General features: G+C 51.8%; 1 protein-coding gene across 1 annotated transcript in view; it reads right to left on the bottom strand.

Annotated features, from left to right (window-relative positions):
- SLC35C1 (solute carrier family 35 member C1) overlaps positions 1 to 6,385 on the bottom strand; it is a 9,107-nt gene extending 2,722 nt beyond the window's left edge. Inside the window, exons 1-2 of the mRNA XM_006157768.3 lie at positions 5,257 to 6,385; positions 100 to 131 (exon numbers count right to left, since the gene is read on the bottom strand). Coding sequence (XP_006157830.1) covers positions 100 to 131; positions 5,257 to 5,791 — 567 coding nt within the window. The 5' untranslated portion in view covers positions 5,792 to 6,385. The remainder of the gene's footprint in view (positions 1 to 99; positions 132 to 5,256) is intronic.
- Positions 6,386 to 18,434: the final 12,049 nt, after the last annotated feature.

Here is an 18,434-nt window from a genome sequence, read left to right as displayed (position 1 = left end):
CGCCGTGAGCACCTTCTTGGTGAAGATGGCGTGGAGCGAGCCGCACAGGCTGTCCAGTACCCCAAAGATGGTGCCCAGCAGAGACAGGGTGCCCTCAGCGCCCTCCTGGTCCACGCCAAGCCAGAAGCCGCCTGCAGTGGGGAGAGGAGAAGGGTGAGGGGGGAAGGCGATGAGGATGGGGAGAGAAAGGCAGACAACTTGGACACCAGCGTTGGCAGAGCGAGCGTCGCCACCCCTGCATCTCACCATCCCGCCTCCCTACTACCCGAAGAGCACACACAGCAGGGACCCCAGAGAGACCCTCCTCATGGAGCTGGCGCTCCAGCAGAGAAGCAGGTCTTCCCTCCCACGTGTGAGGACTGATGAGCCCCACGAAGTAGTAGAGGCAGGCTGGCAGGTGCGCGGTGGTTAAGGGCGCTGGACCCACATGGCTGACGGCGGTATGAGTCCCGGACCTGGTGGCTTGCTTTCTCACTTTCCCTCTCTCTCTGATCAAACTGGAAAACACTAATAAAGTTAAATAAAAATAATTCTTTAAAAGAATAGAGGCTGCTGGGAGAAGTCTAACAGGGCCCGTGCTGCCTGTGGCTCTGGAATGAGAGTCCTGAAGGATGGCTGTCACTCAGTGGTTAGGGTGCCCTTGGGCAAGGCCATCCATAAACAACGGCCTATGACAAGGCCATCATGGGAGCATTAGGTTAGAATTATCTGGGGCTAGCAGACCATAGAGCGGTCTCCCGCTGGACTCCCACGAGGCTGGCCGTGGTTCGAGTCCTGGATTCACTGGCTTGCAAGTCATGCCGGGCACGTGAGCACGTATGCCCAAGATCTTGGGAGGAGAATGGAGGAGAAGGAACTGAGGTGTGGCCACTCCCCACACCCAGGGTGGGGGTTTCTTACCTTCCCTCTCATTTTCTCTGTCTCTCTCCAGAGAGTGCACGCACCCTATGGGGGGGGGGGAAGCAAAAACCCAAACCAAAAAACCTCTTAAAAAATAAATGACTTGTGGTCTGAAGTACACTTTCGAAGACTGACCTTGTGTCATCCCTGCTCAAAGGGCCCTCACAGCTCATCCTGCTCACCCTGGCCTGGCACGCAGGGCTTCCTGCACCCGAGCCAGCTCTCTGCGCCTCCCTCTCGTGTCCCTGCTTCTCACCCTGGGGCACAGCCCTGGCCACGTCTGGTTCCTCCTCCTTTCCAGGGGATTCCACCATGCACAATCAAAGCCGGCTCCTAGGGGAGAATCTTTTCCTGATATCCCCAACACCCAGCTCTTCCTGCCTGTGCTGTCTTTTTTCAATTCGCTAGAGGGCATGTGCGCTCCCGAGAGAGACACAGAGAGGGAGAGAAGAAAAGTGAGATGGTCACGCTGCAATCCCTCCTCTATTTCTGCTTTTCGGATTTTAGGGAGGCTTGTGTGCATGCTTGGCATTTTTTCTAATCCATTGGGTCCAGGACTTGAATTGTGTGGCCAGTGGAATCCAGCTCCGTTAACCTCCACGCCATTCGCTGGCCCTGCCTGTGCCTTCTTTAGCCCTCGTGTTTCCAGGAGACAGAGGGTGTATTTTACACCGGTTTTCTCTTCAGCCACAGCATCTAGCAACATGGGGTAGTGGGAAAAGCTCTGGTAGCAGAAAGAACTGCCCTCCAGCTGGGCTCTGCAGTTTAGAAGCTGAGTTGCCTGGGAGAAGTTTCCTTACCTCTCTGAGTTCTAGTTTCCTTCATCTGTAAAAATCTGGGTCACATTCTTGACCCCCAGTCTAGGGACTAGCAGTTAGCGTAATGGCTATGTCGCTGGACTCCCACGTAGTTGACCGAGGTTCAAGTCCCGGACCCAGTGGATTAAACTCACACTGGGTGCATGTGGGTGCATGCCCAAGATCCCGAGAGGAGAACAGAGGAGAAGGGATTGCGGCGTGGTCATCCCCCTGGGAGGTGATGTCTCGCTTGCTGTCTCTCTGTCTCTCTCTGTCTGTCTGGCGAGTACACACGCAAAAAAAACCCTAAAAAACAAAAACAAACAAACAACAACAAAAAAACCTCTCCAAAAATCTGGGTCACTTTCTTGACCCCCAGTCTAAACAATCTACTCTCCTCTGCCTTGGCTCACAACCATTTAGTGGCTGGCCACTGCCTTCAAGAACAGTTCCAGACTCCCTCAGCTTGGCTCTCAAGGCCATGTGGAGTCTGCCTGACGGGCAGCCTTGCGTCTGGTGAGGCCTGCTGTAGGCTAGCTATGAAGAAGGGCACATGCTCTTCCTTCTGCTGGAACGTCCCCTCCCTACTCTGCCCTCCCGACCATGTGGGACTTCCTCCGGAAAGACTGTGTAAGTGCCCCCTTCCTCCGAGAGTCCCCACAGGAATGTGCCCATCACGGAGCTGCCACGTGCCATCGCCACACCCTCCAGGAGTGCAGAGCCCAGTCTGCCCTTACCACGTCGTATCTCTAAAGCCTGCCGTGGTGCCTGGCGTGTGCCCGACCATCAGTGACCAGCTGATGAGTGCATGACGCGGCTGTGGGGTGGTCCCGGCGCTGCAGGAGACAGGTCCCTGCTACCTGGCTGGTGCTTGATACACGGCCCTGTGCCTTTGGACACACAGGCTCGCTTGTGAGGGGTGGGCAGAGGGCCACACTGCCCGCTCAGCCGGACCACCCAGCCCTCCTGCTGGGGGCATGTGACACGGGGGTGGGGAGGGGTCTGAGCTCCATCTTCCCCTACAGAAGGAAGAGGGGCACACAGTGTAGACAGGGGCCAGCACTGGGGCAGGGGAGAGGAACCTCCCTCCGGGACCCCTGCCCCAGTCAAGCCCGCATGGCCAGGGAATGCGGCACACTCGGAAGCTGGCACCCCATCAGCTGGTGGATTACTCTGGGGACTTGCACCCAGTTTCCCTAGCACGTTCTCCTCCCAGAAGGCCCCCTGCTTGCCAACCCTAGCCGGATCAGCAGGCCTGGAGTGGAGACCCCTGGGGCCTTTAAGGAGGTCAAAGAGGAAGTGAGGCCACCAGCTTCCCCTGAGAAGTTCTGCACCAGGCAGGGGACTCCTGCCAGGGAGGGGTCTCGGCAGCTCCTCCCATCGAACATCGTCCTCTTCCCTCTCCTCTCTTGCTCTTAGACGGAGCGGCCCCCCGATACAGCAGTGGTTCAACAAGGGGACACTTCCTAGGACAGGTGGCACATCCAGTGCACTAGCCTGGGCCTATGCAGGCCAAGTAAGATGAACGTGATGGCACGCCCGGACGAACCCGGACGGGCACGTCATGATCCCACCCCTGGATGGCAGAGCCCCAGGAAGACCCGAGGGAAGGGGATGCTAGAGGCTCCCTGACCCATGTGCTGCCCAACAAAACACTTTGCCATGGAGGAAATGTTCTATGACTGGTGACATCCAACACGCACGTGGCCGCTGAGCGCATGAAACATGACCACGCAGTCAGACTGTCACGCCAGTGACCGAGATCAATGTTCGACATTCGTTGAGTCTCCATGCACACGTGGCCAGTGGCCACTGCACTGGTTAGGAGGGCCCTAACCTCCAGAGGACAAAAGTGGAGCCGAGTGGTGAGAAATGCGGCCTGGGAATCTGGCCTGTCTGGGCTGGCACTCCAGCCTGGCTACTGCCTTAGCTGTGTGGCCTGGGCAAGTAATTTAACCTCTCTGAGCCTTAGTTTCTCGTCTGTATGTGAGGATCATGGTGATGTGACCTTCCAGGAGACCTGGGGGGCAGGGGAGAGGGCGTGGAGCTGTTACATGTGAAATGACAAACACAATGCCCTGATCAATAATGATCAGATTCTGAGGGTCAAGTCTGGGAAGACAGGTAAGGCCTCTTAAAGCATATCTCTTGCCACTGTCTCAAGTGTCATCCTGAGCTGGCAAGGTCAGAGGGTGATGGTGTACTTATTAAAACATGCACCTGGGGGGCAGGGGAGAGGGCGTGGAGCTGTTACATGTGAAATGACAAACACAATGCCCTGATCAATAATGATCAGATTCTGAGGGTCAAGTCTGGGAAGACAGGTAAGGCCTCTTAAAGCATATCTCTTGCCACTGTCTCAAGTGTCATCCTGAGCTGGCAAGGTCAGAGGGTGACGGTGTACTTATTAAAACATGCACAGTACTGCGGCCAGCAGGTGGCGTGGTAGTTAAGGCACTGGACTCCTATATGGCCAATCATGGTTTGAGTCCTGGACCTGGTGACTTGCTTTCTCACTTTCCCTCTCTCTCTCCCTCGCTTTCTCTCTCTGGTCAAATTAAAAATAAAATAAATAATTTCTTAAAGAATTATTTAATTTTGTTCATTATTTTATTTTTTAAAATTTGACCAGAGAGAGACAGAGAGAGAGAGAGATGGAAAGTGAGAAAGCAAGCTGCCAGGTCTGGGACTCGAACCATGGTTAGCCATAAGGGAGTCCAGCACCTCGACTACTACGCCACTTGCTGGGCTCAATGAATAATTCTTTTATTTTTCTTTTTTTGGAGAGGTTTTTGCTCTAGGGTGTGTGCACTCACCAGAAAGACAGACGCAGAGAGACAGAAAGCGAGAAATCACCCCCTAGGGAGGATGGCCACATTGCAATCCCTTCTCCTCCATTCTCCTCTTGGGATCTTGGGCACGCACGCACACGCACCTGGTGTGAGTTTAAGCCACCAGGTCTGAGACTCGAACCGCAGTTGACTACATGGGAGTCCAACGACATAGCCATTACGCCAATTGCTGGTCCCATCAATAAATAATTTAAAAGAATATGCATCGTTCTTTACAAGAGATAGGAAGCCAGGTCATTGAGCCTTGGAGAAGCAATACAGTGGCATGGCTGGGACCGTGAACTATGGAGTCAGACTGCTTCAGTTCAAATCCCATCCCTGCCCCTCGTTAGCTGTGTGATGGACAACTTACTTGGCCTTTCTTCTTTGGTATTCCTTCTGTAAAATGTGGATTACAATTCTACTTGGTTATAAAAAATAGTTGGGTTAATATGGGTAGCGATCTCTATGAGCACGCTTGAAGCACTCAATCCACGCCACCTGCTGGCCCGGTGTCACTGTTATAAAATATTATTCTCCCTCTGGCTGAGACCCCAACCTCCTGGGTGACCAGCAAGGTACTGGCTCCCCGGAGCCCCGGGCTCTTCTGCACAAGGCTGCTGCACCAGGGGAGCTGGAGTAGACCAAGTCTGAGCGGCCTGGAAACCCTGTTCTTTGGGGTCTCCACCCCAGGGCCCACCCTGCTCCAGGCATGGAGGGCCACTCACCGATGATGCTGCTGCAGGTGAGCAGGGCGTAGAAGGAGGTGGTCTGCTTGAGCAGCAGGTAGGACAGCAACACGTTGAAGACCGTGGTGAGCGAGCGGCCCACGTTGTAGAAGGCCACCCCCACGTACTTGAGACACAGGTTATTGAAGGTGATCATGCCGATGAAGACCACCGACAGCGGCAGGACGCTGCGGGCCACCCTGAGGTCCAGGTGCAGGGGTGGGAAGTCCACGGCACCAGGGCAGCAAGCAGCCAGGGTGCTGAGCCCCTTACAGAGCAGCGTGGTCACCAGGCACTGGTAGAAGGTGACGAAGATGGGGGTGTCCAGCTGCAGGGACGGGCTGTCCAGCAGGTACTTGTTAAGGAACACCATGGAGATGGAGATGACCCAGTAGAGAGAGACCACCAGAGCGATCTGCAGTGCCCGCAGCAGAAAGGGCTTCTCTCCGCCCGCCTCGGCCTCTCCGGAGGGGTCAGAGGCCCCCGTGAGCGCCATGTGCAGGATTCTGGACCGCTTCAGAGGGGCCCTGTTCATGGTAGCAGAGGAGCTGGGTCACCCCGGGTCGGCACTCGGGTCCCCTGGAGTACAGGGCAGTGAGCTCACTTCTGCCTCTGCAAGCTGCAGCCCTCAACTGTCACACGGGGGAGGGGTGGTTTGGAGGCCTCCCCACCGTCCTCCTGAGGAAAAGGTTCTGCTTTGGGGTGAGCCCAGCTGTGCCGCCCCACAACCTGCTCCCACCCTGAGGCGGGGCGTGAGATAAGACAGGAGAGGCAGGGGACAGGCTAAAATTGCGGGGCCAGGGCAGAAATGACCCGTGAGGGGAGAAGGGGCTGGGGCCCAGGAGGGAGGGGTCGCAGGGGTATGGGAGGGGAGAGGAAGGGAAGGGACCAGGAAGAGGAGAAATGCAGGGCCGAGGTGCAAAAGCAGGGCGGGGGCAGCGTGGGAGGGGTGCCTGGAGAGCGAGGCAGGGGTGCTCTGGAAGAGGCGTTTGCACGGAGAAAGGCGAAAGCGTGCAGAGCGGGGTGGAGGGGGGCATGCGGCGATGGAAGGAGGGGCGCAAGGGAGACCAGAGGGGCCCAGGGCTGGGCTCCAAAGACGCGGAAAGGGGCCGCGCTGCCATCCCGGTCGCCGCCTTAAAGCCACAGTCCGGGAGAACCGGTGTGGGCGAGTTCGGCTCCCGCGGGGCTCCGGGCCACTGCCCAGCCCGCGCGCTCAGCCACCCGCTGGTGTGGGGGAGCCTCGGAAGGCTTTCTTGGGGTGCTTGAGCCTTGCTTCCCCTCCTGGCCCGTCACCCTCCGTCTTCCGACCTCTTCTCTGCTCCAAATCCTCCTCTCCGGTTCGGCTCAGCGGCAGACCCCTCTGCCCCAGCCCCCGAATACGCACCGCCGCTGCGCCCCTCCGCTACCAAAACGCGCTAGCCTGCTCCGCGTACGTCAAGCCGCATGAGAGGAGTCTTTTTGGGGTCTCCTCTTTGCCCGCTCATTTTCACTGCCCCAGTCTCCCTTCCCAAGCCCGAGACTCGCTGCTGCGCTCCCAGAGGCCGCAGCTACCCCGCCCCTTCCGTACCTCAATCCATCCACCCTGTCCCCGCTTTCGAGACCCTCCAGCGGCCGGAACCCGACCTCCGCGAGCCTCAACCTAGTATCCGCTCCTCCGGAAGCTCCTACGCCTTCCAGAAAATACTGTCCCTCCGCTGGGCCGGCCGCAAGCCCCAGCACCCCAGCCGCGGCCGCCGGACTGCAAAGGCGACCTGGTGCTCACGTCCTCCAGCGCACTGGGCGCCCTCTCGCGCCACCCCGCACTGCACCTGCCGCGCCGCACCTAGGGGCCACACCTGCGGGCGACAACTTCCTGCTCCCCGCCCAGGGCGCCCAGGGCACGGAGCGAGCTTCGCCGGCTGCTGGCCACTTGGAGCTTGGGGCCGGCGGCTGCACAGTTATCCCAGCAGTCGTGGGAACAGGCCCTCTACTCCCAGGACCACCCCTGCCCCCGGTACTCCGCTTCGGCCTGCCCGACTCCCCCTGCTCCAGTTACCGCAGGTAGCACGTCCCGCCACCCGGCTGCATCCCTGGTCCGCCAGCTCTCGGCCTGACCTTCCAGAAATGCCTGCTGGTACGCCCGGATTCTTGCAGCCGGCAACGTGTGGAGGGTCCCCCACCCCCTCCCGGGGACAGATCCTGGAAAGTCGGTCACCAGCCCGCCACCATCGTTCACCAGGCAGCCTGGAGGACCGACTTCTCCCTGGTTCCCGCTCCTGCTCCAGCACCAGCGCAGGGCAGGCCACTTCACCCAGGCCGGATTCTCTCTCGAAGTTGCTGGCTAGACCAGTGGGTCCCAACCTCCTTGCTCAAAACTCTAGCTGTTGGAGGTGGCGGGGAGCAGATGACATGGGTGGTTAAGACCTGGACTCCCACTTGAGAGACCTCGGTTTGACTTCCGGACCTGACAGCTTGCTTTCTTACTTTCCCTCTTTCTCTGTCTCTCTCTGATGAGCATTCCCATCTTGTAGCAAATTAAAAATAAATGAATAAAATTAAGTAAGTAATTCTTAAAACAGCAGCAGCAGCAACAACAAAAACCTCTAACAGATGTGAATGTAGGGATTGTCCTGTTCGTAATATTTCAAAGATCCTTTCATGAGTATCATTTAATTTATGGCTGAGAGGATAACCTGTTTGGGGTTTGCTCTAGAATACATGCCAAAAAGATTTTTGGAGAGTTTTTTTTTTTTTTTTTTTTTTTTTTTTTGTTATGGGGCGCCGGCGCGCGCCATATAGGGCGCCTGCGCTCGCCATACAGACAGAGAGAGACGGAGAGACAGAAAGCGAGAAATCACCCCCCGGGGGGATGGTCACACTGCAATCCCCTCTCCTCCATTCTCCCCTCGGGATCTTGGGCACGCACACACACACGCCCAGCGTGAGTTTAAGCCACCGAGTCTGGGACTCGAACCGTGGTCGACTCCATGGGAGTCCAGCGACATAGCCATTACATTAGCTGCTGGTCCCATCAAAAAGATTTTTTCAAAAGGTTGATAGATAGACCAAGTCCAAGAGAACAAGTATTAAGTAAAAGTCATATGGAAAAAGGAATTTTATTGGTCTCAGGATACGTGCATCCGGTAAGGGTCAGCCCCTGGAGCACGCAGTCACACCTCCCAGCAAGGCCACATGGAGATGACAAACATGTCTGCCGATCTTGGAAAAAACAAGGGTCTTTTATACCAGTGAAAGGGTTACAGTACGAGCAAGCTGGTCTGAATAGAGTAGACGGAGTAGAGGAGGGTCTTATGGCAAAGGGGGAGGGACAGGATTGGGTGAAGGCCCGTGGGCAGAAGCTGTCTGAAATGGCAGTTGTGGGCAGGCATGGTCGTCTTAAAAGAGACTGCAAATCTGGAATGGTCTTGAGTGAAGTCTGGTGAGTCACTCGTACTCAGTGGGGAGGAGCTGCACCCCGGGAAGGCTGGTCAGCCACCCCTTCTTCCTTATAGTCCTTGGGCCCTTACTGATTTACTAAACATGTGTATAGTAATCACTCTCTTTTTTAACGTGCCAGAGAGCGCGTGTGCTCATCAGAGAGGGAGAGAAGGGGAGACAGAGAGGGAGATAGTACCTCCAATGGGGCATAGTCCTGCTGCAATCCCTTCCCCTCCCTCTCTCCGTCCCGTTGGGACTTGGGATTCGAACCCTGTGGTTGGCCATGTGGGATTCGGCTCTCTTAACCAATCTCTTTTCTATATAAACATTATCTTTACAGATAGAGCAAGATAAGCAATGTGATGATAGTTGTAGAAGTGGGACACAGATATATAGGGGTTCATTGGAAGAGTTTCCTGGGCCAGCAGGTGGCATGGTGGTTAAGGTGCTGAACTCCCACATGGCTGACTGTGGTTCGAGACTGTGCTTTCTCACTTTCTCACTCTCTGGTGAGTGCATGTGTCCTATAACAAACTTAAAATACTACTACTACTAATAATAATGATAAATAAAATTAAGTAAATAATTCTTTTTTTTTTTAGAGGTTTTTGCTATAGGGCGTGTGCGCTCGCCAGAAAGACAGAGACAGAGAGACAGAAAGCAAGAAATCACCCCCCCAGGGGGGATGGTCACCCTGCAATCCCTTCTCCTCCATTCTCCTCTCAGCATCACACACGCACACGTGCCCGGCGTGAGTTTGAGCCACCATGTCTGGGACGTGAATTGTGGTCGACTATGTGGGAGTCCAGTGACATTACGCCAACTGCTGGTCCCAAGTAAATAATTCTTTAAGAAGAGTTTCCTTATTCGGTGTACATTTGAAAATATTCATAATAAAAAGGCCAAAGCCATGCAGTACATGTAAGTTCTCACACGCTGAGTGCACAGCCTGTGTGAGCGGGTGGGCCCTGGGTGGAAAATGGGAGGGCTGTGGAGAAAGGAGCGATGTCCAGCGGCCCCAGAGCAGCTCTGCCAGGCCCTCCCGTCTTCCACCAGCTCTCTGGCCTTCATTCTGGGATATTTGGTCTCCCCCTTTCTGCAAGACACTGTCTGCTCACCTCATCACCTTTGGGACTCAAATATCCCTTTGGGAAAGACTTAAAGAGCTGGTCTCCTGAACCCTACCTGGAGAGCTTCCTTCCAGGCTCACCTTGGAGGTCACAGGTTTTAGTTTATTGAGAGCAATGCCCGCCTGGGGAAACTCTTCTTCCTTAGGCCCGAGGTCCGCTGTGAGCAGTGACTTAAAGATAAACTAGGCAAACTTGTCTTGAAGAGGCCCCATTACCCAGAAGGGCGTTTCTTGCTATGTTAACAGGAAAGCAGGAATTTATGTATCTGGTGGATGCGCTGCTGCCTCCTTGAGCCCCAAGGGAAGAGAAATAGATTGTCTACAAGCCAGGTGCACTTTGCTGCATGAGTCCTGGGGACAGCCAGCAGGGCTGTGTGCAGCCAGTCTGGCTTCTCCCTGGGCTGAAGGCCAAAGCACATCGCTGCCTCCAGCCTCGCCCTTACCTCTTATCTGAAGTTCTACCGTTAGTGTCACTCCTTGGGTTAGGTTGTTAACAGGCCAGTACGGCAAGTTTCCCAGATTCTAATCCTTTTTTGGGGGGAAGGGGGAGAGGTTTGTGCTATAGGGCACAAGCGCTCGCCAGAAAGACAGACAGAGACAAGAGAGACAGAAAGTAAGAAATCACCCCCGGGGGAATGGCCACACTGCAATCCCTTCTCCTCCATTCTCCTCTTGGGATCTTGGGCATGCGTGTACAGGCACCCAGCATGAGTTTAAGTCATTGGGTCCAGGACTCTAACTGCAGTCGACTACATGGGAGTCCAGCGACATAGCCATTATGGCAACTGCTGGTTCCCTAATCCCTTTAAAAATTATTTTATTTAACTTTATTTATCCACTTTTTTTTTTAGAGGTTTTTGCTATAGGGCGCGTGCGCTCGCCAGACAGACAGAGAGAGACAGAGAAACAGAAAGCGAGAAATCACCCCCCAGGGGTGATGGCCACGCCACAATCCCTTCTCCTCCATTCTCCTCTTGGGATCTTGGGCACGCACTCACACGCACCCAGCGTGAGTTTTAAGCCACCGGGTTCAGGACGCAAACCACGGTCGACTATATGGGAGTCCAGTGACATAGCCATTACGCTAACTGCTGGTCCCTCCACTTATTTGTTTATCTTAAGTTTACCAGAGAGGGAGAGAGAGAGAGAGAGAGAGAGAGAGAGAGAGAAAGTGAGAAAGCAAGCTGCCAGGTTTGGGACTCAAACTACACTTGGCCATGTGGGAGTCTAACACCCTTATCTGCCATGCCACCTGCTTGCCCTCAGATTCTAATCCTTTTATTCCTTCAGAGGAGAAGGGGAGGTGGGTTGTTCTTAGTGGGGGCAAGACCTTAGGAGTTGTACACTTTGCACAAACTGTTTGCTTTCGAATGTTCCTTTAAGGCGTGCTCATTGTTTAAACCCTCCATAAAAGGGGAAGTTTCAGGTCTTGCCCATAGCGATCACTCGGGGTGTGAATTTGGTGTGAGGCGGAACATAAGGTCATTGAGGTGGCAGGTGAAGGGCTGCAATAAGCCTGAGTGTGGGTCACCTTACGAGTGTGGTGCCCTTGTCTTGGCTGGGAGCCACTGAGATGTCCCTAGAGACCATTTAGGACAGTCATGTCAGCTCGACAAGTGGTATCTGTCTGCTAAACTAGTTCGCAGATCATTTCATGAATGCGTGATCACATTATGAAAGTTTAAGTTCAATCATGTTTGAAGACTATAAATGATAAACTGATGTTTATAAGAGAAAAACAAATAAAAAAAGAAGTTTATTTCCTTATCTCTCTCATAGAGACAGGTACCCCCAACAGGGTCTTCACACCGTCACCCACTCCCAGCTTTAGCCAGCCTCCGTCACAGACATGTACACACCCGGGGTGCACAAAGAAGCCCCAGGGTCAGAACCTGTGACCTTTCCGTGTAAGTTAGAGCTGCAGAGCATCAGTTACTACCGTACTGCCCACTGGCTCAAGAGCTGAAGTTGCACCCAGGCCAGTCTGACAACTGAGCTGAAGTTCGTTCCATCTCATGAGCTCAGCTCACTCCCTGCCCGGGTTGAGGCGTGAGCGTGAGGCATGATCTGTGATCGCTGCTGCTCTTTGTCCTGCTGGGAAGGGCAGATTCCACCTGGGATTAGATGACCCCAAATCCCAGGGAACTTCCCACACTGGCACTTAGGAGCCCTCTGGCTGATCCATTATCCGGTCTTTTTCTCAAGTTTTTTTCACCCATTAGTTTTTTTTTTTTTTTTTTTTTTTTTTTGGGGGGTTTTTCTTTTACGGCATGCGCTTGCCAGAAAGAGAGAGACAGAAAAAAGGCAAGAAATCGCCCCCCAGGGGGGATGGCCATGCCGCAATCCCTTCTCCTCCATCCTCCTCCATTCTCCTCTCAGGATCTTGGGCACACACACGCGCCTGGTGTGAGTTTAAGCCACCAGGTCTGGGACTCAAACCGTGGACGACCACATGGGAGTTCAGCAACATAGCCATTACGCTAACTGCTGGTCCCCACCTATTAGTTTTATTTCCCACCTAAGCTGTAAGCTCCCTGGTGGAAGAGAGGATATTTAGGGATAATGGTAGCTGATAGTATTGACCCCCACACTGCACGGATTGATTTCCCCAGTCCTCATGACAGCTCTATGACAGTGCTCTATGGGCATTCTTTTTTTTTTTTTTAAATAGATTTTTGCTATAGGGAGTGTGCGCTCACCAGAAAGACAGAGAGCCAGAAAGCGAGAAATCACCCCCGCTGCCAGGCAGGGGTGGCCATGCTACAATCCCTTTGCTTCCATTCTCTTTCCAGGATTTTGGGCATGCACACACACTTGCCTGGCTTGAGTTTTAGGCTGCTGGGCCCAGGACTTGAACCACAGAAGACTGTGGGAGTCCAGCAACATAACTATTATGCCATCCGTGGATCCTGAGATGGGCACTCTTATTATCCCAATTCTAACAGAAGAGGAAACTGAGGTCCAGCGAGGTGAGCTGATGAGCCAAGGTCGCAGGGGCTTGTAGGTGGCAGAGCTAGGATTTGAACCCACGCAGACTGACTTCCCCACTTACTTACTGACATTTTTCTACCTCTGCTTGTGTGCACAGAACTGCAATTTGCAAAGCTTTCACATACATTATAGGAAGCTTTCAGATCATCTGAGCTTTCAAGGTACCCTGGAGCGTGTCTACTCCAATGCTGTCATCTTGCCGAGAAGTAAACAGGTTCAGAAAGGGGAAGCGAGTTGCTCAGGGTCACAAGTTTGTGAAAGGGCAAGATTGGGAACCAGCAGTTGGCGTAATGGCTATGTCGCTGGACTCCCATGTAGTCGATTACGGTTCAGGTCCTGGACCTGGTGGCTGAAACTCACACTGGGCACATGTATGTGTGTGCGTGCCCAAGACCTCGAGAGGAGAATGGAGAAGGGATTGTGGCATGGCCATTCCCCCTGGGGGGTGATTTATTGCTTTCTATCTCTCTGTCTCTCCTTTCTCTCTTTCTGGCGAGTGCTTGGGCCCTATAGCAAAAAACTCTCAAACAAACAAACAAACAAACAAAAAACAAAAACAAACAAAAACAGGCAAGATAGGACTGAACTGGACCCGCTCTCCTAACTGCCTACAGTCCTGCCAGGCCCCACACTCCCGCCGGCGCTGTGGCTCCGCGAGCACAGGGACTGAGTCACTGGCGTGGCTGGTCCTCTGGCACCTCCCAGGCAGTAAGTGCTCAGGAAATACGGACTAAATGACAGTCGATCTGTGTTTGTGCTATTAGAGACACGTTTCAGTCCAGCTCGTGTTGGTGTCGCTCCTGGTGTGTGGAGGAAAGCTTGGTGCACGGCGAGTGTGGTGGATGGAATAGTTCAATGGGTCGACCAACCAGTAGTTCCCTTCTTACCCAGAACCCTAGCAGGAAACCTTCTTTGGAAATAGGGTCTGTGCAGCTATACTTAGTTAAATTGAAATAAGTTCACACCAGATTAAGGTGGGCTCTAAACCTTCTAACTGGTGTGTTTATAAGGAGAGGGAGATTTGGAGACTCAGAAGTGACACACATGGCCAGAAAGCGATACAAAGATGGAGCTAGAAGGTAGAATTGCAGCGATGCAGGTAGAAGCCAAGAACCTCTAAAGATGGCGCCAGAAGCTGGGAACTGGTATGGGACAGATTAGCCTTCAGAAGAACCTGGCCCTGCAGACACCTTGATTTTAGACTTCCAGGCTCCTGAATAGAGAATGCATTTTTGTTATTTTTAAGCTACCAAGTTTGTGGAAACATGTTATGGCAGCTCTAGGAAAGTGATAGTACAAAACTAACACTTAGGGGCCAGCAGGTGGCGTGGTGGTTAAGGCACTGGACTCCCACATGGCCGATGGCAGTTTGAGCTCGTGACCTATTGGTTTGAGAAATCATGCCAGGCGTATGTGTGTGTGTGTGTGTGTGTGTGTGTGTGTGGGCTGTGTGTGTGTGTGTGTGTGTGTGCCCAAAATCTCGAGAGGAGAATGGAAGAGAAGGGTTGGTGGTGTGGCCATCCTCCACTGGGGGGTGATTTCTCACTTTTCATCTCTCTGTCTTCGTCTCTTTCCTCTCCAGCGAGCGTGCTCGCGCATGCGCGCGCACACACACACACACACACACACACATACACACACTATGACAAAAACCTTAAACAAAGAACAAACAATCCCTCCCCCGCCCCCAAACTATTGCTTACCTGATAAATCCCAGGGAGCCCTTGATAACAACAGCTTTTTCTCCATCGTTGAGAGTGAGGGCTGGTGTTCTGGGCCCAACAGCTACAATCTTGAGACTGGATAACCCCTCTCTCTCTCTGGGCCTGTTTTTCCATCAGTAAAATGGAAAGGGAGTCAGGCATGATGGCCTCTAAGTGAAAGACGGAGGCTCATCCCAGGTAGTAACTGGGGTGGTAGCAGAGGGTCTGTCGAAGCAAAATGGAGTGTCACTGGAACCTCTTTCAGGTACAGTTTAACCCAGAGCTTAAACAATGTCTCCGTAGGCCCTGGTCTGGGTGTTCTCCTAGTATTGGCTTTGTTCTCAGCCTCACGGCAAGATGACTTCAACTGTCCCAGACCTTACACTGTTCTAAGTGTAGTGGGGAAAAAAAATCACTGATCCTTGTGTCTTGAGATTTGCTCTGATTGGTTCAGCTCAGGTCACGTGACCACCTCTGACTAATCACTAGCCAGACAGATAAAACCGGTGCCAGGCTTAAGCCCTGCGTCACAAGCTCCATCCCTGGGCCTAGACAAGGTGGACTGAGAGCAGTGGGAGCTCAGTCTGCAAGTGACATTTAGGAGATGTTGTCAGAAGAAGGGGGATGGATGCTGGATGGCAAACTACCAGTGTCCACTAGGAGAGGCCTGCATTGGATAGGAGGAGGGCCAGCTGGAAGGTTGCACAAAACTCCACCCTCCTCCTTTGCTTGTTTTTCAGTGCTCTCCCATACTCATGCCTAAACCTGGCTAACATCTTATCCTTCGGAACCTAGTGTAGACATCATTTTCTTGGGGGAGACCCTTTGATTAGATCAGGTCTTCCTGATAGGCTAGACGAGTACACCCAAGGGGCATACATATCCCCATTTCCTTTAGGGAATGTCCTACTTCCATTGTTACTGTCTTCTGGGGCTCTCAATCCGAGTGTCTGTTGTCCTGTAGCCAAAGGAGTGGGTACATGACCCAGGCCAGGCTAATGAGCCAATTGCTTACTTTTTGTCTTGTGAAATAGAACCAGGAGCAGCCCTAAGGGCAATAAAGCCTAAGATTGGTTAGAGCTGATTCACAGGGACAGCAACACCCAGAAAGCTCATTTATAGTTTCCTGCAACCGAGGTCCCCAAGAGCTGCCCTGCCTGCTCTTCTTGCCTGACCTTGTTCTTCAGCTTCTTCCTGGGTTCCCTGAGCTCCCCTGGACTCTCCCAGTAACCACCTTTTGGCATCAGTTGCTAGAATCTGTATTTTCTTAACTCCTTCAGCCAATCGTATGTCTTCCTGGTCAGACATTCGGGCATGGTGGAAAGCTCCCTGACTTCTAGTTCTTAGCCTGGTGGCCACCATCTTGAGACTTTACATAATCTCCTCATCTCTCTGGACCTCAGTTTTCCCTTCAGTAAAATGGGAAGAGAGTCTGTCTTGATGGTCTCTAAGGTAAAAGACTCTGATTCTCACCCCAGATAGTAATTCAGGTTGTAGGAGAGGGTCTGTTGAGAATCCTAGATTCTACTGTGGATATTTTTCTTGGTTCAAGGAGAGTGGTTAGGGTAGGAACTGGCCAGCTCCAGGAACCAGCCACCTCAGCCCTGCTTCCTTCCCAAGTGCTGGGGCTCTCAGAGCAGGTACAGGAAGAAGGAAAAGGGCAGGGCAGCTTTTTTGTATAAATACTGGTATGTTTGCAGAGGTTGGCCAACAAGCACATGCAGGCCAAGACTGGCTTCTATTTTTTTTTTTTTAAGTTTATTTCTTTCTTCCATGTCAGAGAGAGAGAGAGAGACAGAGAGACCACCCCAACAGAAATTCCATGCCGTGATCCACTCCCAACTTCAGCCAGTTCCAGGTCGTAGGTACGTGTGTGTCGGAGTACTCAAGGATCTGGCTGCACACAGGAGTCTTCCATGTGGGTCAGCTTCATGGACCGTTGCATTTCACCATCGCACCGTTGTTCAGCCCCCGAGGTTGCCTTCTTTCTCTGGGTCTTTGCCGTAAACCTGGCAGATGGGAAATGATGGGGCGAGATGGTCTGATAAGGAGACCTGGGAATTTGACATTGCCTTAATTTAGCAAACATCTTCGGAATGCTTTTTCTGCTCATCCTCCATCTACCCCCCAGTCTCCCTGCTGTTGGATTAAGGGCTCAGTTCAGATCATTTATGGGACATCATACGTTGTCATGCTGATACTCCTTTTGCCTTTTAATGGATTCGAATATTCTGAAATGGGCATAAAGAACCCAAGTTTAACATGCAGGTTGTATAAATTAATGAATGAACTGAGTTAAACAATTCCAATTCTGAAGCCACGGAATCCATAGAATCCTCTCATTGCTTTATTTCATTTTATTTATTCATTCATTTATTTCAATTTGACTAGAGAAAAACAGAGCCATAGAGAGAGGGAAAGTGAGAAGGCAAATCACCAGGTGCGGGACTCAAACCATGGTCAGCCATGTAGGAGTGTCCAGCACCTTAACCACCATGCCGCCTGCTCGTCCCTCCTCTCAGTCCTGGATCTGGCAGCTTTCTTCTTCTCTCTCTCTCTCATTCTCGCTCTGTCCCTCTCTGATCAAATTTAAACAAGTAAATAAATAAATAAATAAATGAAGTTAAATAAAATAATTATTTATTTATTAAAAAAACTTTTTTTTTTTTTGGAAAGGGTTTTGCTATAGGGTGCGTGTGCTCGCCAGAAAGACAGAGAGTGATAGAGAGACAGAAAGTGTCTCTATCCCCCGAGGGGGGATGGCCATGCTGCAATCCCTTCTCCTCCAATTCTCCTCTCAGGATTTTGGGCACGCATGCACATGTGCCCAGTGTGAGTTTAAGCCACTGGGTCCAGGACTCGAACTGTAGTCGACTACATGGGAGTCCAGCAACGTAGCCATTACGCCAACTGCTGGTCCCAATAAAATAATTATCTGAAAAAAAACCTCCTTTTGTGCTTTATATGTTGAAACTCTTTCAATCAGTTGGTGAATGCACATATGTTTATTATCCCAGAGTAAAATAGTGTAATAATTAATGATAATTGAAAGCTGTTAATTTTATGTGCAAAATTAATTGTGACTTTTCAGATATTTAAATAAATAGAGAAATAGACCATTGGTTCATATGAATATTAAGAGAGAGTGTGTTAGCTAGATAACGTTAGGAAGAACATTTTATTCTTTTGGAACCAACAAATGTTTATAGACATTTAAATAAGAATACGTGGCAGAAGAATAGGGATTCAATTATCTTTTATAATTCTGATCTTTATAGAACTGTTTGGCAGAATGGCGGTTTTAACATGAAACAGAATAATTCTTAAGAACTGCCTTTCACTTGTAGTTATTTGATTCCATTCAGACCACTAATCTCTCAAGAAAATACCTATTTGGGAATTACTCGTATCTTGTGGGATCAATTAAAAGCAAAAAGTCTGTCTCAGGACTTCAGCATTTTGCCAGGAAGAGCTGAACGTGGTGGCACACACCCGTGATCTCGGGAATGCAGGAGGCTGAGGTGGGAATCACGCGTTGGAGGCAGCTTAAACAACATAGTGGGGCTCTATCTCTAAAAATAATAGTGATTAAACATTTTTTTATGAGGAAGAAAAATTCTGATAGCAAAATACATGACAAATGGACTTCCATTCAGATATGGTACACTGGACTCCCACGTAGTTGACAGAGGTTTGAATTTTGGGCCTGGTGTCTTGAAACTCACGCTAGGTGGGTGTGCATGCTTGCCCGGAATCCTATTTTCTACTGTGGGTATTTCTCTTGGTCCAAGGAGAGTGGTTAGGGAAGGGATTGCCCTAACCTGTGCCAAATATCTTTCTCTCTCAAAAAAAGAAAATACAAAAGGGGGCCAGCAGGTGGTGTGATGGTTAAGGGCCCTGGACTCCCACATGGCCGACCAAGGTTTGAGTCCTGAACC

The sequence above is a fragment of the Tupaia chinensis genome, unplaced genomic scaffold, assembly GCF_000334495.1.
Source record: "Tupaia chinensis unplaced genomic scaffold, TupChi_1.0 Scaffold000561_1, whole genome shotgun sequence".
NCBI lineage: Eukaryota > Metazoa > Chordata > Mammalia > Scandentia > Tupaiidae > Tupaia > Tupaia belangeri.
Note: the sequence above shows the minus strand (reverse complement) of the source record. Positions and strands in the feature narration are given on the sequence as shown.